Consider the following 25,709-nt stretch of genomic DNA (forward strand, 5'->3'; position numbering starts at 1 on the left):
AACTTTCCTCAGCAGGACTGACAAGGATGTAGAAATAACCTGGTATATTCAGACAGTTTTCGTGATGATGTTTACACATGAGGGGCTAGGAAAGCTTCACAGATGAAACTGTAGGCAGCGCTGGGGGTAAATGAGTAAATAATACAAACTAAAAGCTGGACATGGCACTTGTGCCAGTAGTGCAAAAATATAAAGCACTGTAAATAAGTGCATGAATCGGAGTACAGGAACACAAGGGACACAACAGCCCAAGCTGTCTGAAGTTCATTTTATTGAGCTGGACAAGTGGTGGTTGGTAATCAGACAACACAGATCAGGAACTTCAGCCTGGGAACATCTCAAAAACACAGCACACAGCTAACAAGTTCTAAAAAAGAAAGCACTACCAGTGCGGTCAGTAGCTGTAATGTCAGTTCGAGGTTTCTAAGTTATATTCCCAAAAAAGGTCCAGTCCATTCTAAAAAGGTAAGATAGAGTAGTGTCAGCATCTCCGCTAATTCTCAATCTCAATGTCACTGCTGATCATGGTCTTTCCCAGTCCATTGGAGTGGCTAAGGCCATTGCTGATACTCGGAGGATGGAAACCATTGACAACAGTATTCCCCTTTTTAATAGAAATAGGGTAAGGGCTACACACGGTGCTTGGCCTTTTGAGGCTGACAAAACTTCTTTGCATCTTGTGCTCCAGCATCATGTGGTTTTGAGGAGAAAGACCCAAGCAAGCCCTGGTAAGGAAAGAAAACATTATGATTCTTGTACCTTGTTAAAGTGCATGCAGATGTAAGGAAAATGCCAACCACTGATAATAAAAGCTCATTTTCAAGAGATTATTAGAACTCATTGGAGGATTCTGTTCTTAAATCACTTTTTAAGCAATTCCTCCTGTAGCAGGAGCTCTATAGGTAGACACCCAGCAAAATGCTGCCCATAGTGGTGCTGTCAAGCAGAACCAATGACTAAAGTTTAACTGGGTTATATAGGAATTCTCTGTATACCTCTCTCCAGCACCCTTTAGAGATGATGCGGGTCACTGGTAGGTAAGTGCCAATAACCTGCTTATAAAAGGGGGCAATTAGATGAATCAGGCTACAGTTAAAATCATACTTGGCAAACAAACAGGAACAAGAACATGTAATTTTTACACAGGATATCTAGATAATATACAGAGCCGTACACAAACAAATATATACTGTACCTTAGGATGTTCTCAATGCAGTTCCTCTGCCTGAAAAGCGCATTGACCACTGGAGTCCCCTGAGGAACAAGAGGAGCCTTGCAGAGGAAGCTCAGAATGGAAAGTACGCTGTGGAAGGTCTGGAATTCTTGGTCTGTCTCAGTGCGGAAGGTAATTCTCTGGCAGAGCTCAGTAAGAAGGACTAGGTCCAGGATAATTGGGCTTGCTAGCAAAGAGTCCTAAGGAAGAAAAGGGGGATTAAGCTTTTTTATGATGACTATAATTAAATATTATCTACAAAGAGAATCATATAAAGATATGAGCAGATCCATAAACAGGTTACAATGTTTCTCGCTATTTATAAGAGTGAACCTCAGGTCAAATTGGTATGTTTAAAAATTGTTGCCTTAAGAATTTCCAGATTTCCCAGGAGTTGTATTACTATAGCTACCCTTGACCAATGCACAGTGAGAATGGCAATGCCCGTGAGACCCTTAACTTTTGTCATGCAGCTCCCTCAGCTATAACTCTCTGTTCTTGTTATCAGTGAGAGCTTATGCCAGAGATACAGACAAATCCCACCAGCACTGATCTTTCCAACACTACCTGTAGCCAGCTTTGCTTGGATATAGCTCCCTATCCCATATCAGTTGGAGCAAATGAATGCCAAGCAGACTAGCTCCTGCAAAGAATGCAGCCAGGGAAGCCACAAGAGTTTATTTGTGGTTATATGGCAGGGTTGGGCTGCAGAGTGGAGTGCCAAGTTAATGAGTAGGTTGCCTGTATGAAGCAAATTAATAACAAATAAGAATAAACCAAAACAAACACAGACAGCACAAACCTTACCTCACATGTATTATGAAGAACAATAGTGTTGGTTCCCCCCATCATTATTTCTGACGTGTACTCATCCATTGCCCTTTTACTATCTCCCACATAGGGGACATATTTGATCACCACCTGTTAAATAAGAAATGTTTTTAAAAACATGCAGAATTTCACACCACAGTGGCATCAGTAGCGTATGTACAGGAATGGAATGTAGGATTAGAAACAACTATAACAGATGCATTTTGGGGACACTGAACACTGTGATACTGCCAAATGCAAAGCAGAGTTTCCAGTACTATACAGTGGTGCTTGAAAGATTGTGAACCCTTTAAAATTTTCTCTTTTTTTTTAGGAATGTGACCCAAAACATCATCTGATTTTTAAAGTCCTGAAAGTAGACGAAGAAAACCTAGCTAAACAAATGAAACAAAAATTATTAGATTTGGTCATGTATTCATTTAAAAAATGATCCAATAATATATCTGCATGTGGCAAAAGTAAATGAATCGTGCTCTCAGTATTTGGAGTGACCCCCTGTGCAGCAATAACTGCAACTAAGCATTTGTGGTATCTGTTGATCAGTCCTGCGCATAAACTCAGAGGAATTTTAGCCCATTTCTCTATACAGAATAGCTTCAGCTCTTGGATGTTGGTGGGTTTACCTCACATGAACCAATTGCTTTCCACAACATTTCAATTGAATTAAGGTCAGGACTTTGACTTGGCCATTCCATAACATTCACTTTATTCTTCTTTAACCATTCTGGCAGAACGACTTGTGTTTAGGAACATTGTCTTGCTGCATGACCCACTGTCTCTTGTGATTTACTCACAGACAGATGCCTTGACACTTTCCTTTTCTCTGGTATAGCTCAGAATTCATTGTTCCATCAATGATGGCAAGTTGTACAGGCCCAGATGCAGCAAAGCAGGCCCAAATCTGAACACTCCCACCACCGTGTTTCACAGATGGGATAAAGTTCTTATGCTGGAATGCAGTGTTTTTCTTTCTCCAAATGTAATGCTCCACATTTAAGCCTAAAAGTTATATTTGCCTTCATCCACCTACAAAACATTCTTTCAGTGTCGTCCTGGTTTGTCCACATGATCGTTAGCAAACAGTAGACAGCCAGCAATATTTCTGGGGGAAGAGCAGTGGCTTTTCCCTTCTGCCCTGCCATACATACCATTGCTGTTCAGTGTTGGACTCATGAACATCAACATTTGCCAAGACAGGCCTTCAGTTTAGGACTTGTTTGAAAGTCAGATGATGTTTTAGGTCACATTCATATAAAAATATAGAACATTTTAAAAGTTACACAAACTTTCAAGAACCACTGTATAAGCCTCACAAACAGTACCGAGTGCAAATACTGAGCCATAAGAACATTTTACTCATCCTACTGAGCACCTCTGATGACAACTCAAGTGGTTTAAAGGAGAAGGAAATTTACAATCACAGGGGGTGCCAAAATGTTAGGCACCCCTCAGTGATTGTAATCGCTTACCTAAAACCCCCGACTGATGCTCCTGTTAGGAGAAAGCCACCCCGGCCAGGATGTATGCGATGAAATGATCCTCTTCCTCCTTCGATCTTTGCGCATGTGCAGTGGAATGAAAGGCTAAATTTCAACCAAAAAATCTGGCTTTTTGCTCAACTGCACAACTGCGGGCCCCAGGATCTCGTCAAAAGAAGAAGGAAGGAAGAGGATCACTGGCTCACAGCTACCCTGGGCCAGTGCAGTTTCTGCTAACAGGAGCACCAGCCCAGAGTATAAGGAAAGTGATTAAAATCGCCTAACAAGTGATTGTTTCTCCTTCTCCTTTACTACTATCATGGCCTAAAGCATACCTCCCAACATTTGAAAAATGAAAAGAGGGACAAAAAGCAAAATTTTTTTGTCCACGCCCACCTTTGTGGCCACGCCCCAATTAACACACGCCATTTTGTTCTAAAAAGACTCCTTTTATATAGTTGAAATGGTGAGATCAGACGCAAATGTGCAATACCCTCATACTGTACTACCTAAGGAAAACAAAATAGCAACTCCTACATTAAAATACAAATATAGAGAGAAGGCAGTCAGTTAGAAGTGAGTTATAACTATGTACCAAGTTTGCCCCCCATACACAGTGCCCCCAATGGCCCAATAGACAGTACCCCCAATACACAGTGCCCCCCATACACAGTGCCCCCCAATACACGCTACTACTTTTTCAGCGGTTCCTCTCCTTATGCAGCTCCATGTGCGGCGGTGCCAGGCTCTTTTATAAGGTTGTGCCCCGTGTGTACATGTGACGTCAGTACGCACGGGGCGCAACCTTATAAAAGGGCCTGACACCGCTGGAGAAGAAGCCACATAAGGAGAGAAGCTGCGCAAGGAGCAGGAGCGCCCAGCTTCAGCCGGCGCATCCCATTATCACGGATTGTTCCATGAATGTCCCTCATTTCTGTAATCTATTACGGAAATGCGGGACATTCATGGAACTATCCGGGACAGCGGGATGCGCTATAAAAAGTGGGACTGTCCCGCACAAAGAGGGACAGTTGGGGGGTATGGCCTAAAGTAAGATGCTGTTTGTTTTACAGTGGTAATTGTTAAGCTGTAGGTATCTTTCCATAGTTCAGAAAGGGGTAGTTCGCCGTTAAATTAACTTTTGGTACTGTATAATGTAAATATTCTGGGACAGTTTGCATTTGGTTTTCATTACTTATTTTTTGAGGTTTTTAAATTATTTCACTTTGTATTCATAAGCTCTCCAGGAATTTCAGCAGCTATCTGGTTGCTAGGGTGCAGTTTATCCTACCAACAAGGAAATGGTTGGAATGAGAGACGAAGATGAACAGGAGAGGACCCAAATAAGTAATAAAAAATGATTAATGGAATTTGCCATTCTGACTAAAACATGACTTTAAGATAAACAACTTATTTTAATGCCTTATACTGAAATAAAAAAAATAGAGACCCTGGACATGAGATGGACATATTTTAACATTTCAATATTAATTAAGCAATGTTCTTATATGCATTCACTTAATGTTTCCAGTGTTTTAATTTGTACATTTATTTTCAAATGAAAGCATTAAAATTAAATTTTCTGCCTTTAACAAAGCTATGTTTTTAGACAGGGTTCCTAATTAATATAGGGTAAATGCACAGTACTAGCCCTGAATAAAATATTAAAATTAAACAGAATTATCACATCTAGGATTAAGGAGAAATAATGACCTGGTTCAAATAAAAAAAAAATAATCAAAAGTCTAAACTGTGTGTGGTACCAAAAATATGATATTAATACTATGGAATATATATCAGTTTGCCTGATAAAACAACGCTATATCATCAGCGGTCGTGTTCTATGGGAGGACAAAGAAATGTGGCAAGGATATCAGGATTTAATGTGAATTTGCTTATGTGAAAACAAAAGACCTAAGGAGTTTGTGGCCTCTGAAGTCACATGGGAGCACAAATGCTTCAGGGGCTTTATTAGTATTCTGTTAAAAATACTTAACAGAACATTGACAGAGCTGCTGTAGCTGACCAGGTCGTTTTGGCAGACCTCATAATATAGATGTAGCTCAAAATACAATTTTATCCTCCCCCCTCCAAAAAAATGTAAAAATCAATTGCAAACTTTATGTTAGAGTAAGGTTGCCCAACACACACAAAAAGTTAATTTTACAGTGATTATCATTCTAACTTATTGTTTTCTGCTTTTTGTGACGTTAGTCATTTGTATGGAACTGTGTAAAGAGGTTTTGCAATGCAATTATCCTGAGGGTTATAAAATGTAACGTGAATGCGTATGTATGCAAGTACTCACACAGTGGTCTGGTTTCTCATTAGGCCCATACAGAATAGGGTTAGACTCCACCATATCATCCACCACGTTGCTTTTTGATATTTCTTTTGATCGAAACTGTTGGGGTGCTGAGAGATTTTTCCCATCATTATTCCCCAGATGGTTATAGCTTACAATAGAGACAGGCTGTGAGAAGAAATGTGAGAAGGGTTTAAAACAAAGTCTTGGGGTCCAGCCAAATCCAGAAAAGCTAGCAAGTAATGTTTCCAATGAAGTGCATCTCTTAATATCAATGCATTCTCCAAAACATTCAATACAATAAAACATGAAGAATGGATAACAGTGTATTGGTAACTATGCCAAAAGGTAGGTGTAAAGTGTCAATATAGAAGACAGCACTATAACATTAACTGTAAAGGATGCTGATGAGAAGCGTTATAGTGATGCCAAGTCACTCTGCAAAGCGTCCAGCTACACCACTCAAGTCTGTAATACCGATAGTGATATTATAATATAGTCTCACAATGTCACTTACATATGTACCAGATGTCTATTCTGATCCAACTAATGAAATGAACTAACATATGCCAAGCCACCCAACACTGTTGCAGGCAATGCACAAATAGTGAGGAATGTAGCAGCAATGTGCTCACCTGCTCCCTGGCCTTCATGCCCAACATACCATGCAAACCTCAGAGCATACTGAGGTGAAAAGTGGCTTATAGAGTCATTGTTATTTTGGGTTAAGTACTTCCATAAATGATCCCCATGGTCAATTTCCACACTATGGGGCTTCTTTAGATGCCACAGACAGTGATTGTTACATAGTTAAGTTGGGTTAAAAAGGAAATCAAGTTTAACCCCATCAAGTCACTAGTTATTGGGCTGGAACATCAGACGAGCAACATTTCTGTAGTAAAATCCAATTTATATGATATTTGCATTTTGAATAAAATTATTACTATGGTGCATAAACAGGCACAATAGTTGAGTCACACTTAGTTACCTTGAGACCAGCGTTGACTAGGAAATCCATCAGAACAGATTTTATCTTGGTCTGCCCAGACTTAAAGTCGTCACCACCAATAAACACATTATGTCGGATGGCCAATTCAATAGCCCCTGGGACAAATGTGTTTTGAGGAGATCCATTGATATAGGCACAGTCCTCCAGGATGCTGGCTACTGCAAACATTGTGGATGGAGACACTTCAAGACCATTCTGTGGAGGAGAAGGTGGTGATACCAGTAATCTTACACAAGGATTGGCATATTTTAAGGGTGCAGTAAAAATAATCTTCTCTAAATTAGACATCAAGGAACCAATAATTTGGTCCCAATATTAATGTGTGTTCGGTTGAACCTGAAAAACTGGGTTCGGCGTATCCCTAATAGTAAACAACACTTTTTACTTTCCACTAACATACACTGTTACCAAAGGCTACATAGCCACAAGAGCTGGCATATTAACACTAAACAGCAAAATCAAATTAACTCACCTCAATAGCTTTCAGTAGATTATCAGCTGTATCATTCACGCCAGGAATAATGTCACAAAAACGTTCTGTGTTTGCTGTCCATAGTACAATAACTTTGTCTACTTCACTGGTCTTCTTAAAGTCCTGTATATCCTCCCGAATTTTCTGTACCTAAATGGTTGAAAATTGAGAAGCATTTTAAGCACTGACAAACTTTGCAAGGTAAAGAGGCATATTGTGCAAATTACAAGATCTTGTCTTCATCTTTTAAAAATAGAGTACAACTAAACCTAAATGAGTATATGGGCAGTTACAGTAAGGTCTAAGGTACAGAGGTGTTTCGATCGCCACTGTTTGGTTACTGCCTTTTGTGCCTGTCACATTGTAACATTAATCAATAAAAACCACCCTGTTTCATATACAGAGTGGAGGCAATCAGAACTCTGTGCAAACATTCTTTCTTGCATTTAACTACACATGGTATATAAGATGGTAAATAAGCAGAACAGTTTGCAGGTTGTATAAACTAAAGGTAGTTTCTACCTATTTAAAAATGGATACAGAATAAATGATTTCACCGACTACTCTGTTTCTGATCTCTCACTGTTCACTGTTGACACAGCAAAAACCGTTGCATTTGTCAGACTGTGACGTGACCTGAGATTAAAGAGGGAAGGTATAGGATATTAAAATTATATTTTACATTTTGGAAGGCCCGATAAGAACAGCATGACAACCACAATGCAGTATTTTTCCACCACTCCAGGAAGGAATGTAGTAGAAAGATGGAGAAAACAGTTAGATTCTAAGGTTTGGGGAACCATATATTTATTAACATAACTTAATAAATATATTAATATATTTAACTAATCACTGCATCAATATGAATTACCTGCTCAGCTTTTGTTCCATGGATGATGTGGTTGGCTCGGTCTTCCTGATTGGCTGCAATAAATTCTGGGATATAGATTGATGGCCTTGGCTTCATCTTCTCCATATAAGGTCTCAGCTGTTCCTGGAGCTGCCAGTCTAAAACCTCTGCCCTAAACATGGCATCGGCCAGGTTTAAAGATGAGATATCCCAACCTAGGTACAAAAAAACATATTATATGTATCTGAAGCTCAATTATTTCTACCTAGATTAGTAGAAAGTAGGCAACAGTAGTTGGGTTTATTTTCTTACTTGACACATCCAAAATACATTTGCACTACATCTTTGAAAGAATTATTGGTTTTGTAACTCTATGGCTAATGCAAAATATAAAAACCAGAAAAGATAATGTCAGGCATTTTGAATTAAATGGAAAATGATATTTAAAAAAATATATTTAATAAGTAAGGAGTGAACTTTTTGAAAGCGTGAAATAAATGTACCAAACACTCGTTCAATTGTGTAACCTGCTTTATTAAGTATTGTTTTGTATGTATGTTCATGTACTGTTACAAATTAAGAAAAATAAACCTTTAAAAAAAATAAATATATTGCCTGATACTGTATATGTAAAGAAATGTAAAATTAACATGTGCAATGTTCCCCTCCCTACCCTCCCCCTTTTTACCTTCTGTATCCCTTCCTCATACTTGAAAATGCAAAAATAAAGAATTATAAAAAAAAAATATTATATATATATATATATATATATATATGAGTCCAAATATCGGCACTCACCAAAATAGTAGCCACTGTCCGGGTGCTAACCCTATGTTCATGCACCTTCTCCAAGAAAGCACTCACGGACCAATATAAAAATAAAATAATTTATTAAACAAAAAAGACTTTTTTGTTTAATAAATTATTTTATTTTTATATTGGTCCGTGAGTGCTTTCTTGGAGAAGGTATATATATATATATATATATTTATATACATGTCTGAGATTTTTTATTTGCATTAATGGGTCACTTATAGGAGATATTTTTTTAAATGTTTTCTCACTTACAATGTACTAAAAAATAGGTTTACAAATTAGTTGCAGAAACATTTCCCCTACAAAGTATAATTAAAACAAGTTAAATGTAACTAACTAGTCTAGTTTAAAAAACAATAATATTGTAAAATTTTTCAATTTCTTTTTTATTTAGTTCTTTTTAACATTAAGATTCTCTGTGTATCCATTACCTATAAATAAACTTTCTTGCAAAAATCTGTCCTATTGAACATGGAGGTTTTCAATCGATAGTTCTGCAAGAGCCATTTGATTCTTATTTACTCTCCTCTGCAAGAACTAAAACCATGTATTATTCACAACTTGCTATGTACAATATATACACATGCCCTACAGCCCAGTTTCAACTCAAACAACTGCCCCTCTGGACAAGTGGTTACCGAAAAGGTCCAGATGACAAGCTAGAAGGGCCCCCTCCACAACCGATTAGACAGAATTGGCTGACACCATAGGAAGACCCTGTTTTGCAATTCACCTTGTGGTCACTGTGAAGCATACCTACACAATACGGTGTTGGGAATTTAAGAATGATGCCCAGGGTATGATAAGACTTAGGACAATAACTACATGTGATACAAATGGGAGTAATTTACCTTTTACAATGTGGCATGAGGTATGTGGGCGAGACCTGATGACAGATAGGTACACGTATACTTGAGCATTGGGGTGACTTTAAGAACCCTGAAGCAAGACACTTTGATTCCTGTGGATTTATAATTTAGGTACCCTATCCCCAACTGAATGAGGAGCTGCTATTTAAGACATTTATTGAATATTATTAAGGTATTCAAAAATGTGTAAAACCATAATGGCGACATCCCTTAGTTAAGATGGTTGCACCCTGGTGATTGTACTTGGTGAGCATGTGTGGATGTATTTTGCAGGTGATGCATTCAGCCAGGAAGCTTTTGCCTTGACAGGCGTGATTGAATTGGAGACTGCTCCTTATTGTGGCCTAGAGAAACTTCAGAGAGAAAGTGAAATGCACATTGGCCCCTGCTAGTGATGGTGGCCCTACTTGCATAAAATCCCAGCCCGAGATGGACAGCAATTAGTGGTGAGGAGCTAATGTAGACTTTGTGATGTGCGGGATCCAGTCCAAGTGGTAATATTGATATCAGCATTAACTCTTTCCCCGTGCCTTAAGGGCAACAGAGACTTGGACTCAACTTGAGATGTTAGTATCCACACATTGGTCAGATATGGATTTTGTTTTTGATTTATTATATATAAGCCCATACATGCTTATACCCGTTGGGTTGTGACTATGCTGGTGGCCACTATCATCAATATTTTTTTTATATATATATGTGTATTTATTGTATGTTTCTTGCATCATAGTAGGGGCAAAACTGATGAATTAAGATATGCTAATAATTTGGATATTTTACCTAAGCATTAATGGGTAAATTGGTGGTTTAATAAGCATCCACATCAAAGACCACATATACCATATTTTATCACCCTTGTGAGGGTTAGCTTTTTTTTCGCCCTTCTGGGCTACACAGCACCAGTGCAAAGTAACAGCACATTATAGTTAAATGGAAACTATACTCCTAAACATTGCCGGCCTCTATTAAATTATATCACATAAAAAACACACCATATATAAAACAGCTGGATATAAATAAACCCTTTTCATTAAAAATATACATTTCAAAGATTTTTTTTAATTCCCTAGAAGAGGTGATGCAGCCTGCACTGGGAACTGAAATCCTGCGTCATATCAGAAGTCTGTATTACAGGCTTACCATCAAAGACTATATCGTTGGGATTAACCATGGGGAGAAGGTCTCTGAAAGGCACAAAAACTTCCCCGGCAGGGCCAGTGCCCAGACACACAGTGGATGATTGAAACAGCGAGCCATAATAATTTGCAACCTGCAAAGGAAAATTGGAAGAAGCATTTAAAAATAAAAATCTCTACACTCTCTCCAGCTCATTAATATCCTTCTTAAGGACTGGAGCCCAAAACTGCACTGCATACTCAAGGTGAGGCCTTACCAGGGACCTATAAAGGGGCAAAATTATGTTTTCTTCCCTTGAGTCAATGCCCTTTCACAGCACATTGTCTCTGATTTAATAGTTTGATTTGTCTACATTTCTCTGTGTGTATTAGTGAGGATACTATGCCGTTTAGAGCAATACTGTTTCATAGGTTATAATAAAAATCCAAGTATGATAAATAACACTAAACATGAGCACCAGACAAATGACTGAATATTTTTGAAAACAACACAGAACACTTAGTTACCTTTTTTCCTGTTTTGGTCATCCACGAAAGCCCCAGCTGATTGGCTATTACAGCTGCAGTGACAGTGGTTCCATTATTTCCACCCCAGCCAACCAACATGACACCAAGTTTGGGAACCTTTCTTTCTGTATGGAAAGTAAACTTGGTGGAACATGGTTTGACCTGAGTGTAACAAGAGTAAGCAAAGTTAATTTAGCTCACATTTAATAACAATATATATAATCTCAGATAAAATGAAACAAATATCTCCTTCCCCCTTAAGGCTGAAGACCCACAGAGATTAGTTGCCCTGCAGTTAAACTTTAGCTACCACGGGTGACTATCTCTCTGAAATGCCTTTCCACCGACAATAAAGTGAATTGCCAGTGGAAAGGCATACTCATCACTTTGTTTTCTGAAGTCGCAAGAAGTTTCCTTCTGCAGGAAAATGAGGTGACACATATGTCTTTCCACTAGTGATTTGCTTTATTGCTGGTGGAAAGGCATTTTGTGGAGATTTAGTCGCCCGCGGGGCGTTGAGCAACTAATCTTCCTGTGGCCATTGCCCTTAGAGGATCAGTGAAACTAAAATCGTAGGGCCATTAAAAAAAAAAAGCCTATGTATAATGTGGAGGACATACAAGATTTTACACCTGTTCCCATATTATCATCTGATAGGAATATAAGCTATAAAATTATAAATGTCCCCTACACACGTGACCTTGTTTGAAGTCCCTTATCTCTGTGCACCCACCAACAAACGCTTATCAGTACAGTAAGGCATTTAATCTGCCCTTGGGTAACAAGAATATTGTTAAAATGGAACTGTATTTGATTAATGAAGCAATGGAAGCACTGAAACAACGTGCACAATCGCACACAAGCTGTTTAACTCTTTTAATGCCCAGAAGTAATTTATTATAAATAATTAATATATTTCAATGTTCAGCAAAGCTAGTCTTCACAGTTGCAATAATCTTGTTGGGTGAGGCCATACATAGATGTGTTGCTCCATTAAAGCACACATACAGAGAAAACCTCAACAGAAGCAAGTGATATAGCAGAAACTTGAAAAGCAGGAGGGTTTAATTAAATACAAAAGAGTATTACTTTATTATTTTTAGCCAAAGGGAAAATAAATGATAAAAAATCCATATTTATACTTAGTGAATTGTGTTCAAATGCATGGGAAAATCTTTGGCCTAATTTCACAGAAACAAATAAATTGGGCTAATGATGTAACATGTGAAATTTGCCTGGGGTCAGTAACAAATAGCAACCATATATTAGTTAGCTACTGTGGCTGGCCAAGTCCAGTTAGAAGGATAGCAGTGGCTACTAATCAAGCCTAATTTACTGTGATATCGCAGAAGGCTTTAGGGCAAAGACATCGCCTCGACTTTTAAGTAAAGGTCCCCATACACGGGCCAATTGTAGCTGCCGATATCGGTCCCTTGGACCAATTCAGCAGCTTATCGGCCCGTGCAGGGGCAGAAACAAGGGGCCTGGCCGACCGATATCTGGCCTGAAGTTGGCCAGATATCGATCGGCCAGGTTAGAAAATTCAGTTGGATCGGGGACCGCATCGGCTCGTTGATGCGGTTCCCGAACAGACTGCCCCATTGCCGCCATTAGAATTCGATCGTTTGGCCCCAGGGCCAAACGATCGAATTCGCCTACATGTTACCCGATATCGCCCACCTGTAGGTGAGGATATCGGGTGAAGATCCGCTCGCTTGGCGACATCGCCAATCGAGCGGATCTGCCCGTGTATGGGCAGCTTTAGTCAGTCGCGGTGACTAATAGCGGCAACTTTACTGCCATAGATCAGAATAGAAGTCACTGCAGCTAATTGCCACAACTTTTTAAAAAGTCGTTGCGACTAATCGCCCCATGTGACTTCACCCTTAATGATCAAAATGCATTTTAGACACACAGAGCTACTAGTAGCAGCTACTTGTCATAGCTACTAAAACAGACAATGCTGATCATTTACTGATAATTGTCTCTATGTGTTTTAGCAGAGGTCATTCTCAGTATTGTCAGTATGGCAGAGTATTTTCTGGAGTTTAGTACGCGAGAAAAGTAGCTGCTACTATGTAGCTCCATGTGTCTTGTGCCTTAATGTGTACCAACTCACTCATACCTTAGTAACACCTTTCTCCTCATAGACTTGTGTTGTATCATAGTTGTAATCAGCTTCTATTACATCCTTTAAATATCGCACATGTGGGCTTTCCACCTTGAACTTCTCGGCCATATTTAACTGCAGAGAACAGAAATATCATTGTAACACTTTCCATACCTTAGAACTTTGGAAACAAAAAAGAAAAACTGTGGGATTTCAAGAGTCTTTTGATAAAATAGCTTCAAGTTTACCACAATTCTTGTGAGAAAACTGTAAGGAAGAATTTTTACCTGTACTGACTGCATTATATGGGACTGCTTTATAAGTATGTAGAAATTCATAAGTATGGAAAATGAATTTAGGAAGCATAGGAAGAAACCATCAAGGGGTCTAGGGAGTAAGAGGAAGCCCCAGAATAAAGCCACGCACAAATTGCGAAAAAACTTTCCTCGCAAATAAAGGTGGCCATACACATACCAATTACGATCTTTCCTGTGACCATTGGTAGCAGGAAAGATCATTCATTTCCTCCTTTGAGGTTAGAAACAACAGAAATTCTACCTTCTTCTGCCGATTCAGCCCTAAATGCAGATTTTGCTCGGGCACCTTTGACGGAGCCCGATCGACTAGACGACTGATATCCGAAGCTTTTGCGATATCGGTCATCTTGTTGATCCGCCATACACGTACCAAATATCGTACGAGGTTTTCTGCGATAACACCGTGTAACACCGATATTACTGTACAAAACCTCATTTCGTACGATATTCGGTGTTTGTATGGTGGCTCAAAAAGGTTGACCGATATTGCAGAAGGCTGTTGATATCGGTCGACTCCTTGATTGGCCAGGTTAAAAGATTTTGATTGGGCACCTTCAATGGCGCACAAAATCTACGTTCAGGGCTGAATAGACAGGTGGAGGTAGACTATCTATTGTTTATACCTCCATATCTGACAATTCAGCCCTGAACGTCAGTGGAGGAGGAAACGATCTTTCGTGCAACCAATGGTCGCACAATGGATCGAAATTGCTACATCTATGGCCACCTTTAGACTTGTCTGTAAGGAACTCTGTGCATTTAATTAACTCCCTACATACCAGTAACACTACTGCAAGAAAGGGACTCTGAACTGCCTTAACCCCAGACATGCCAGCAACACCATTATGAAACCACCTCAGATCCAGGTCCCTAATATGACTGCAGAGCCTCTGAATCATTTGTGCTGTATTGTATAAGAAAATGGTATAGATAGGGTATTTAACGTGACTGTGAATTATTTGGTTTGCCAGATCAGGTTAAAAAAAAAAAAAGTTTTTTGTCTCCCACAATGATCTACCCTGCTGACTGACACCCTCATTTACCACTGCTAGTTCCAAAATTTCCCAGCAATCACAAGGGACACTATTCTCCTGCTGTACTCACAGATCTAGGAGGGGCCGTTGCTGGGGGCACTTTAGCAGGACATATAAGAGCCAAGAAGGGAAACAGACTGCTGCCCCCCTGCCCTCACACCCATGCACCATTAAGAAGAAAAGAAAGAGAATGGGCTGCCGGCTATGGATAAGTAGCAGCTTTGCTGTGATTCAGCTGTAGAGATGAGCTCCAGCCATCTGTGATCATGTGAGACCCCCTGCTGATCCCAAGGAGGTGACTGGTACTTATGGTGAGGTGATCCCAAGGAGGTGACTGGTACTGGACTTATGTTTAGCAGAACAGAGGGGCCCTTAGCATCACATTACCCCTTCTTTATTATTATGGCATATTTCTAAAGCACCAACATATTCTGCAGTGCTGTACAAAAAACCCTACATAAAAGAGGTAAAGAAGGTCCTGTCCAAAAGAGCTTACAATCCATTCCTGATAACCAATAAGACAATATTTAAATAAAAAAAAGTATACTTATTGTAAACAAAGGGGAAGCCCTAAATGTAGGTTGGGGGGCACACCCACACTATAGGCGGCAGTGCTCATGGCAGCGGGCAGTGCTCATGGCAGCGGGCAGTGCTCATGGCAGCGGGCAGTGCTCATGGCAGCGGGCAGTGCATGAGGTGGAGGAGCCGACATGGAGAGGGGGGAGGAGACGAAGCCACTTCCTATTACAAATGAATGAAATGAGCAGCCACGCTTACAGAAATTCCGTGCTCCAGCCCGGGGGGGTGTATGTGCCTAGGGAGGAATTAAGAAACCCAGTCCCAGGGTTCGAGCGTCGGTGAAATGTAGAATTAACCCTGCCAGCCACCCTACAAACACTCTACCGCTCTGCCCTATGTATAAACCAAGGAAAGGTAGCACTGTAGCCTCACGGTCTTCCCATCGCCACGCACCCGTCGGGGTTAGTGGAGGGAGCCGTCACTTACCACTGTGGGCTCCGGAAGGTGTCACCGCTGACAGAAGATGCCGGCTTCTTACAGTCCCAGTCTCTTGTAATCGTTGTGTAATCCGAGCAACTATCTCCTCCCCCTCGGTCTCTCCACTTCTAGCCACGCCCACCGGCCCCTCCCACCGCCTCTGGTTACACAAACCTGTCTGCCCAGGTGACTGGGTTCTTAGCGAGGAAGGGAAATTCATTCATTTAGAGGGGCCAGTTTGCTGAACTTTGGGGTCCTTGGCAGGAATCCAAGAGGGCTTTGCTATTTCTCATATCTGCCTCTAGTTAATATAGACTATCAACATTAATACATGATATCAATTTCTAGGTTATCAATTGAATACATTATATGAATTTATAGGTCACAGGAACAGGTAGATTTCCATGGGAAGTATCGGAACGCGAGCCGTACTGTGTGCCCGCAGTGTTGAAACACACATGGCCAACAACTTACACTGTCACCTGAAGCTCCATGGGACAAGCCACATGTGCAGAGTTTGTAAGAAAGGCACAAGGAAAGGCCAAGGCCATAGTGCCCTGTGCAGCTCTGCGCACCGAAGAGAGTAACAATGGCGGAAACTAACAGTTGAGGAGGATGAGAGCAGGAAACTAGAGGCCCAGAGGCGCCCTGGCTGATGTGCAAACTGCTCTGAAAATGTATTACTGTGAGGGCCAGAAACTAGTTGGGCATATAGAAGCTAGGGTTGCCACCTTTTCTGTAAAAAAATACAGGCTTTCCTATAATTTAATATTTTTAACATTGACATTAAGCACCATTTCTACCAGCCAGGCCAGTAATATACCAGCCAGATGGCAACCATAATAGCAGCACTGCACATTGTCAGGTAGTATAACTAAACATAACTTATTGTACAGCACTGTGGAATATGTTGGCGCTTTATAAATAAATGTTAATAATAATAATAACTGAAACTACTGCCACATTGAGCAGCTGACTAGAGAAAAATTGAGGGAGCCAGGACATTCACCAGAAAATCATGAGCCATATGTTCATTCAGCTGTCCATGTAATGTGCTAATATTTTTATAACTGAAAATGCTGAGCTTCATGGTTAAAAATGTTTTAGCCCTGGGCTGGGAAGTGGGGACTACACGCCTCAAAACGCCATACTCAGCTAACACAGATTTTTCTGGGAGACACCTGGATTTTTACTCTGTATAGTTAGAGCTAACTGGCCATCGTTGTGACATAACGGGGCAAGGATGGGGGAATACAGGGTTTGTGTTTGGTGTTTTGGGGACATAAAACTTCCTACAGGAGGCTAGCATCTCAGGGGAAGTATCCCAAAAGTGTTGCTAAGATATTTAGAGAAAATCATTTAAAGCAAACTCACAATTACCTAATTGCCACTTCTTTTTACTTTAACATACAGTATTTCAAAACATTGATGTCAAAATGCTGGAGTAAAGGCATTTCTCCAGTTTGACCCAATCTTTCTCAACTCTCCTGTTTAATTTCCAACAAAAGGATATAAAACACCTATAAATTTTAGCATTATCTACATCTAATCAGGACACTAAAAGCTACTCATATAACGGTACAGCGTCTTTACTGTATTAGGAACCCTTTACAGCCTTATACTTAATACCCCTTCTTCACTTGGCTACTGCCTCATTAATAATACCCCAATTTTCTGGGAAATGATGGCACTTTATAGTAATGTGTCAATAAAAAAATAATGGTTGGCAATAAAATTTTATGCACATCAGTAAAAAATATTTCTGAGGACTGGCAGCCCAGCTTTAGGGGAAAACATTGAGTGTAGTGCTAGGATTTTGAAAAAGGTGTCACCCAGACAAGAAAAGTTGTACAATTAAAATCCTTTTTAAATTAAACATAAAAACCCATTTTTTTCAATTAAAATGTCCAAAGCTGTTATAAAGGTGTGTAACCTGAAGAGGTTGCTGGTGATAGCTTAATTAAATACCTGTTAAACAAAATATTCACTCAACTCAAGTATACAGTGTTGCACCATGGTGGGCTGTCCAAGCAATTACTAAATGAAACATTATTCTATGCAACTTGCAGTGAGTGCACTGTCCATGCTGTTGTAATGAAGTGCATACAGTTGTGCACATTGACACAAGGGAACCATGAAATTCCAGGGTTAACTTAACAGCTTCAGTCAACAGCTGAGCTGGCTTGCATCAAGTAAATCGGAAGCTAATTCTGTTATTGATGGTGTACACATTGTCGTGCCAGAAGTGGCCCAATCCTAGTGTGGTTTGCCAAAACAGAAGCTCATATGCAGCCATACTGGTGCATCATGCACAAGTTACAACAGACACTAATTAGTGGAAACTTGCTATTATGCTGAAATTATGGGGGAATATGGTACACTGTGGGAAAAAAACATGATGATATGTGTCTGAACTTTACATTTATTTTTTCTTTACTTGTACACTGCTCTGTGTTTGTAAATGAGCACTACAGAACCAAACAGCTCTCTACACTTAAAGGAAAATATTCTGAAAATTTCTGCAAATAATGTAGGATGAGTTTGCATTTCTTCACACACTACGTGAGGAATTTCAAGTACATTACATTACACTTCCCTGCCATTCTTCACTCTCAAGCACTGATACGGTTGGCATGAATTAGGACCAGTGTTATTCAGTGTTATTAGAGTGTTTGGTGCAGTGACACAACTTAGCCTTTTCAACTAACTACAGTAACATTAAAGTCATTATCTGTATCGTCTTGAGATTAATCCTGCCAATGGCTTGGATGGATCTGAATGCAGAGCATGTGCATTTTAAAGTTACCTCTTGGGGCACAACTACTGTACCAGGCATCCTTAGTGTGAGAGTAGCCTAGGGCTGGAGCTTCTGTTGTTGTTGACTATAATATAAATATATGATTTTATGGGTTTCGCTTAACTCCTTCTCTGCCATACAGAGGCTTCATCTAAAGGACAGGTGCATATAAGCAAGCTACTGTATATGCTTGCAAAACAGTATATATTTTCAAGGTTTTGGGGCCTAGAAAATGTGCTGTGGGGGCCCAGCTAGTTGTACATAAACCACAGGTGAAGAGGATACAAAATGTGTCATGAACTACCTAACCTCATTACATATGGTGGGGTACAGAGTCCAGGTGATGCTGTGTGGAAAGTGACTCCTGATAATCCCGATATGGTAGGTGAGGTGACATCATAAAGTGACATTCATTATGCAGCTAGATTAGCAGCTGGAAGACAACAGAGCAATCTTTATTGCAAATAGAATACTTAGCCCTCTGTCACCAGATATGTCACATGCCACTTAAAATTCCTAATGTACATGTTTCATAAAGTTGTTACACACAGTCACATTTCAGAGGTGCCTGATGACGGGGCATCCCCCTGAAACGTTAGATGGTTTGCACTTAATCCTGCTCAAACAGGCCTATTGTGCCAATTTTAATAGCTAATAGCACTATCATATTATGCAATGCCCCAGAGAAATGATTTATCATTCATGAGTACCTGTCCCAGTGGAGCTTACCTTCCAAGGTCCCTATCATGCACATATCAGGGGCGGAACTAGGGGTAGGCAGAAGAGGAATGTTCCTTAGACGCAAGAGTAGGTAGTAGCACATCCCTCTTGTGTCACCTACCCCTAGTCCAAGCCTTTATCCCCACAGCGCCTGCATGCTGTTTACTTCCCCCCATCATCATCACATGTGGGGGGGGGGGGGTGCAAGGTGGCCTGTCAGGTTGCCTAAAGCTTGGCTCAGCACTGGCACAAATACAAATTACAGTTTGTACAGTATGTTATTGGAGTGTGGAAGGAAACCAGAAATGAACCCGGAACCAAAAGGCTAACCATGATTTTGGTGTGGCCTCTATATCATATGGTGAGAATAAAATAGAGATGGTTTGGGCATCAGAAGCACCTCCTTATCCAAAGTATGATTTTTAAGCAAGTTCTCCAAGCCAGGGTTTTATGGATATGCAAGAGGAATTCATATCATTGGATGAATATCCACTTATCCCTTTAAGAAGACCCTACATAGCAAACATTTTGATGATAAACAGTCCTCTCTCTTCTGTACAGAAACATCAGTATTCATCAAGAGTTGCAGCTTCTGCCTCTTTCTTTCCTTGCAGCTGCAATTTAGAGAAACTGTTTAAGCAAAGGAGATTTTGGCTGACTTCTGTGCACCCAACATAGGTTTCAGAGGGCAAATAAGTATTTACTCTGTTATCTCTATACAGAAATACAATCTAGGATAAATAGTACAGATAATAAATACCTGCTTGCTGTCTGGGGGATGGGTTAAAAGCACAGGGTTTCCTACATGATTAGCGCTAGGACCTATAGTTACCAATTGTAATGAACTGCTGAAGATTTAAATTCACTCTTGGTACGAAGTGAAGGGCTGTGTCTCACTCTGTATGTAGCTCTGCCAAATACAGGCCAAATACAAGTGCAGAACATGGGCATCTGCTTGTGTATCATTCAGAAAACACAAGCTGGGGCTCACCAAGAGATGCAAGGCTCCAGGGATCCCTGTACATACCACCTGCCTATGGAAAGCATTAAGTCCAGAGTTCCTTTTTGTCTGACAGCCCTGACTTTGCACCTTGCTCTGAATTTATTTAATCTGGTGCAATGCACAAAGCACAGCTTGAATCTTACAGAAAATAAATGAATCTCCAGTCTCAGATATGTGACTGATTATTAGTATGTATCAATCTAGTCCTCATCAAGTATCAATTTAGATACTTCCAAAAAAAAAATATGACAAAAAAGATGCTGCAAGTGAAATACCAAGTTACAAAAGAATGCAGTTCTTATAGTGTTTGTTGGCAAGTTGTGTCATAAATACAACACATTTACAGCAGGTATCTGATTTTTTGTTATGGATTTGATTTATGAATTTGTCATATAGCTGGCAAATGTTCAAAAGTGCTGTATAAACAATAAAAAATCATTATTTGTTATTGCTCTACAAATATGTCATTTGTGATTAAAAAATTCTTCTCCATACTGACAGAAGCCAAATATAGTAGCATCATCGCTGCTATGTGTGTAGGAGCTACTTGGTAAAATTACCCTCAAGATGTGGGTATGAGAAATTATTGATACAAAGTCATGTCCCCTTTTAACAATATTTTTGCATATTTGTTAGTAGAGGTGGGGAACTGTTGAAAAATATGTTGGTGCAATTGCAACATTTTTAAACAAATACTTTGTTTACATTTGTTAATTCCCCTATGGAATCTCTGGATTTGTGACCACTCACTTATCGATGGTCAGTCAAACAGTTTGCCTGCACATTTAGCCAAATGCAGTGCATAAGGGCAGACAGAGCCTATCTTTATCTGTACCTGAAGGGATGGGGTTAAGGGCTGATCAACTTTTCTGCAATTGCACTGATCGCTCAAATTGCACATTAGCTAATGAGCCTGGTTTTGGTTGGCTTAGTGTTCCTAAGGGTGATGGTACATCATAAGATATGTCGCCCCTGGTTAATTCTGCGCTACTGCAGGAGACCAATCTCCCCAAATTGACTATCCATAATAAAAGATTAAAGGAGAAGGAAAGGCTAATAAAGACTTAATCTCAAGCTGCAGTCATACCTTCAGTTCTCTCAATAGTGTCCTTAAAGGGGAAGGAAAGGCTAAGTCACTTGGGGGTGCTAAAATGTTAGGCACCCCCAAGTGACTTTAATCGCATACCTTGTACCCCGGGCTGGTGCCCCTGTTAGGAGAAAACAGCACCAGCCCGGGGTACCTGGAGCGATGCGCTTCCTCATTCCGGCTTTGTTTCGCTGCGACTACACAATAGGTGCATGCGCAGTAGAGTGAAAAGCTGACTTCCCTGTTAAAGTTCGGCTTTTCACTCTACTGCGCATGCATGCACTCGTGAAGACGGAAGGAGGAAGCGCTGCAGCTACCCCGGGCTGGTGCTGTTCTCTCTGAAAAGGGGCACCACCCGGGGGAAAAGGTATGCGATTCAAGTCACTTGGGGGTGCCTAACATTTTGGCACCCCCAAGTGACTTTGCCTTTCCTTCTCCTTTAAGTCTCCCCATATTTCTCCTGTTCAGATGCCTCATAGAAAAAAAAAAACGCTGAGTTGTGTAAAGAAAGTTCCCATAATGCCTCACTCCTGTACCAAGTCCAAGACCAGTGTACATGCTCAATGTGTAAGACTATGAGGAAGCTTCCTGCTTATCAGATTCACGTTCCTAAGGGTAAGAGGGAGTTCTTAGCATTCTTGAGGGAGAGGGGAGCAGGAGAGGGGAGAGAGCTGCATGTCACTGGCACAGGAAAACAAACAGACAAGAAATCCTGTTTCTTTAGACAGAGAACTCTGTGAGTGCTTATGGCTGTATTTACATAGACCTTTCTGATAAAGCTTACCGAGTTTGTACCTTTCCTTCTCCTTTAAAGTAATATGGTCATGGGAAAACTTGTTTTTTTCCCAAATGCATCAGTTAATCAGCTACTACAGCAGAATCCTGCTTTGAAATCCATTTTTTAAAAACACACTTTTTAATGTGTTAAAAATTATATTTAATTTTGCGGCTAGCCATATTCTTCATTTCCCAGGGTGCCACAGCCATGTGACCTGTGCTCTGATAAACTTCAGTCATACTTTACTGCTGCGCCGCAAGTTGGAGTGATATCACCCCCTCCCTTTTCCCCCCCAACAGCTGATCAGCAGAACAGTAGTTATCAGGACAGCACTTTGTATGAAATCCAAGCCCCAATGACCACATTGTAATTCCAGTTACCACATTTATAAAGTGTACCAGTGTGAATTGATTTGGATTGTTTGGTATACTTTCCATAACCCATATAATGTAAAACTGGTGAAACATTCAGGAATATTAGGATGCTGATTATGCATTGTATTATGTCTGTATTAAGTGCAAAGGCAAACAAAGCCGTGTTTTCTCCTGTGCCAGAAGTATAACATTTGCTTACATAGCATTCATTTTATGGAGGCATACAAGCTAATGAGTAGCTATTAATGGTGTTTCACCGACTTGCATTTGGTAGTAAGTGCTTACATTTAGAAGGAATAGCATATTGCTTGGCATGCCTCCTAAGCCCTGCACATGTCTGGCCAGTCTGAACAGGCTTCCGGGATCTAAAGAGTTCAGAGGCAGAAATGCATAAAATAGTTGCACGGCAGGTAAAGATTAGCTGAAAAATGTGACGTTAATCACAGTTACAAAATCTGCATGCATTTCTAAATCCTTCTTTATGAGGTATGCATATAGACAGGAAAACTAAAATCCAACAAAGAATGTGGCTAGAAATGGTATCTTTGTATTTGATGCCTTCAACTTAAAGTAGCAGCCCTATAAAAAGTGTCCATGTCTCCAAAATTGCCCCCAGTCCAATACTTGGTCAGCCCACCCTCTAGTGCAGCAATCCCCAACCAGTGGCCTTAAAGCAGGTGCTTATTTTTGAATTCCTGGCATGAAGGCAAGCCTTGGGTGGATCAAAACCATGTGTACTGCCAAACAGTGCCTCCTGTTGTCTGCCAGTCCACATAGGGGCTACCAATATCTAAACACAACCCATGATTGGCACCCCCAGGAAACTTTTTATATGTTTGTGTTGCTTTCCAACTCTTTTCACATTTGACTGTGGCTCACAGGTGGAAAAGGTTGGGGACCCCTGCTCTAGTGCCTGAGGCACAGCCCATGCTCACTCCCTAATCTAAAGGTGGGCATCCACAGAATGAAAAAGCTGAATGAAAGCTGCTGACTCCGTACTTCCTGACCAAGTCGGCAGCTTTGGGCCTAGAGAGCAGTATTGGGCCCAGAGATGGACCTGCCTAGATGAGATCTGTCCAAAAATGTTCAAGATATCTACAGGGCAGGTTTGTTTTTTAATTCAATGAGGACCACATCAGCATGTTAATGCAGTCCTGATTTGATGGTCTGTAGGTCCTTCCATATGACAGCCTGGGGACCAATGATCAGATCAACCTGATTAGGGCCAGTGTGTGGGTGGCCAAACCAGGCCCAGGTCTGCTCTGCCAGATGCAGATGAATTAGCAGATCTTGCAGCGTATGGCCAGCTTAAAAGGGTTGTTCACCTTAGAGTTAACATTTCAGTTTGACAAGTTGCAATCTGTCTTAATTTAGTATTTGTTTTTTTTTCTTTCTATTTTTTCACTTTAATTACCAGGGGGTGGTTTAAATGAGAGACTGGTATATGAATAGGCGAGGGCCTGAATTGAAATATAAGTAATAGAAAGTAACAATAAAAATTGTAGCCGCACAGAGCATAGTTCTTTTGGCTGCCGGGGTCAGTGACCCCCCCATTTGGAAAGTTGAAAAGAGCCATAAGAAGGTGGCCAATAATTAAAAAGCTATAAAAAATAAATAATGAAGATCAATTACAAAGTTTCTTAGAATTGGCCATGCCGTAACATACCAAAATGTAACTTCAAAGTCACCACTCCTTTAGATTTAGCAAGGTTTTATCTGTCAAATAGATCTAACTAAAGGGACCTCATTTCAATTTCTAATCTGTAAATTAAAAGCAAGAGGTAAATCTGCCTTCAGTTAGTCAAACATTTGAAAGGGTATTGCAAACTGAATTGGTGTATTTCTAGATTGCTTGTTCTGTGTTTTGAAACAATGTAGCAGAAGCCAGCTGAAAACAAACTGCGAAGAAGCATGCAAAGCTGTGTAAGAAATGGAATATTTGCTGGAGAACCGACTTCTACTACATTGCTACATTATTTTAAGAGTCAGAACCAAAAGTGCAGAAAAGAACAAAGACAAATGGTACTGTACATTCAGTTGCATTTACATTTACAAATACCGTATATACTCGAGTATAAGCAGAGTTTTTCAGCACCAAAAATGTGCTGAAAAAGTCAGCCTCGGCTTATACTCAAGTCAGCTGAAATACACGCAAGACTGACCTGCACATGCCCCTTGCCAGCGTTAGCGATTCCCATTCCCTCTCCCCTCAGATGCACCAGGCTCACCAGGCTACCTAACAGTCCTATCTTCTACGCTTGGGTGGAAGTGATGTTGCGAGCCTGGGCGGAAGTGACAACACGTGCCCCCTGCTTGCCGGCGTCTCTCCTGGGTCCCCTGCCTGCGAATCCCATTCCTTCCAGCCCCTCTAATAGTGTGCTGTTCTGCACGTCTGGGAAGCAGTCACGGGCCCCTGCAGTTTCAAGGTACTAGATTTTTGGTTACTTTCCAACAAAGAGCCCTGTCTACAATCACCCTAAGCCCTTGAATACTGCCATATTACTGCTATATGTGTAGCATTTCTCATGTTGTCATTAATATATATAACAAAGATTAGTTTCTTATCCATTACCTGCAGATAAAAAGTAAAGTATACAGGGGACATAAGACTAGCATGAAAATTATTGATTATTAATCAGTGACCTTTGTGTGTGTGTGGGCAGGTTTAAAGCTAAGACAATTAGACAGCTGAATTATTATTTACAAATTCATCATTTTTGTTTATTGTATTGCACTCTCTTTGATGTGTTTTCTTTTCTTTCTCGTTCAGCTTCTGTACTGTGAACTTTAGGCTCTCCATTTTGCTGCATTTCACACCCTAGGCTTATACTCGAGTCAATAAGTTTTTCCAGTTTTCTTAGGTAAAATTAGGTACCTCGGCTTATATTCGGGTCGGCTTATACTCGAGTATATACGGTACCTATAAAACCACTGAAAAATTTTAAATCGATGTATACAGGAATATATCTGATATTGTAGGGTGGGTTGACACTTAGCTCTAAAGCAT

General features: G+C 40.3%; 1 protein-coding gene across 1 annotated transcript; it reads right to left on the reverse strand.

Annotated features, from left to right (window-relative positions):
- Positions 1–252: 252 nt before the first annotated feature.
- Positions 253–16,017, reverse strand: isyna1 (inositol-3-phosphate synthase 1). Its single transcript, NM_001126513.1, has 11 exons — positions 15,953–16,017; positions 13,612–13,731; positions 11,487–11,648; positions 10,984–11,113; positions 8,180–8,373; positions 7,309–7,458; positions 6,816–7,031; positions 5,831–5,995; positions 2,021–2,134; positions 1,196–1,413; positions 253–725 (listed from the first exon to the last, which is right to left on the reverse strand). Exons 2-11 carry the CDS (start codon positions 13,723–13,725, stop codon positions 494–496), a joined length of 1,695 nt encoding a protein of 564 aa, NP_001119985.1. The 5' UTR covers positions 13,726–13,731; positions 15,953–16,017; the 3' UTR covers positions 253–493.
- Between the last annotated feature and the right edge of the window lie 9,692 nt (positions 16,018–25,709).

The sequence above is a fragment of the Xenopus tropicalis genome, chromosome 1 (assembly GCF_000004195.4).
Source record: "Xenopus tropicalis strain Nigerian chromosome 1, UCB_Xtro_10.0, whole genome shotgun sequence".
Taxonomy (NCBI): Eukaryota; Metazoa; Chordata; class Amphibia; order Anura; family Pipidae; genus Xenopus; species Xenopus tropicalis.

Coding starts and splice junctions, on each gene's coding strand:
- isyna1 (NM_001126513.1), bottom strand. CDS start 13,725: ATGGCCGAGAAGTTCAAGGTGGAAAGCCCACATGTGCGATATTTAAAG. Junction 1,414..2,020: donor TTCTTCATAATACATGTGAG/GTAAGGTTTGTG, acceptor TTTCTTCCTTAG/GACTCTTTGCTAGCAAGCCC. Junction 726..1,195: donor TGCATTGAGAACATCCTAAG/GTACAGTATATA, acceptor TTTCCTTACCAG/GGCTTGCTTGGGTCTTTCTC.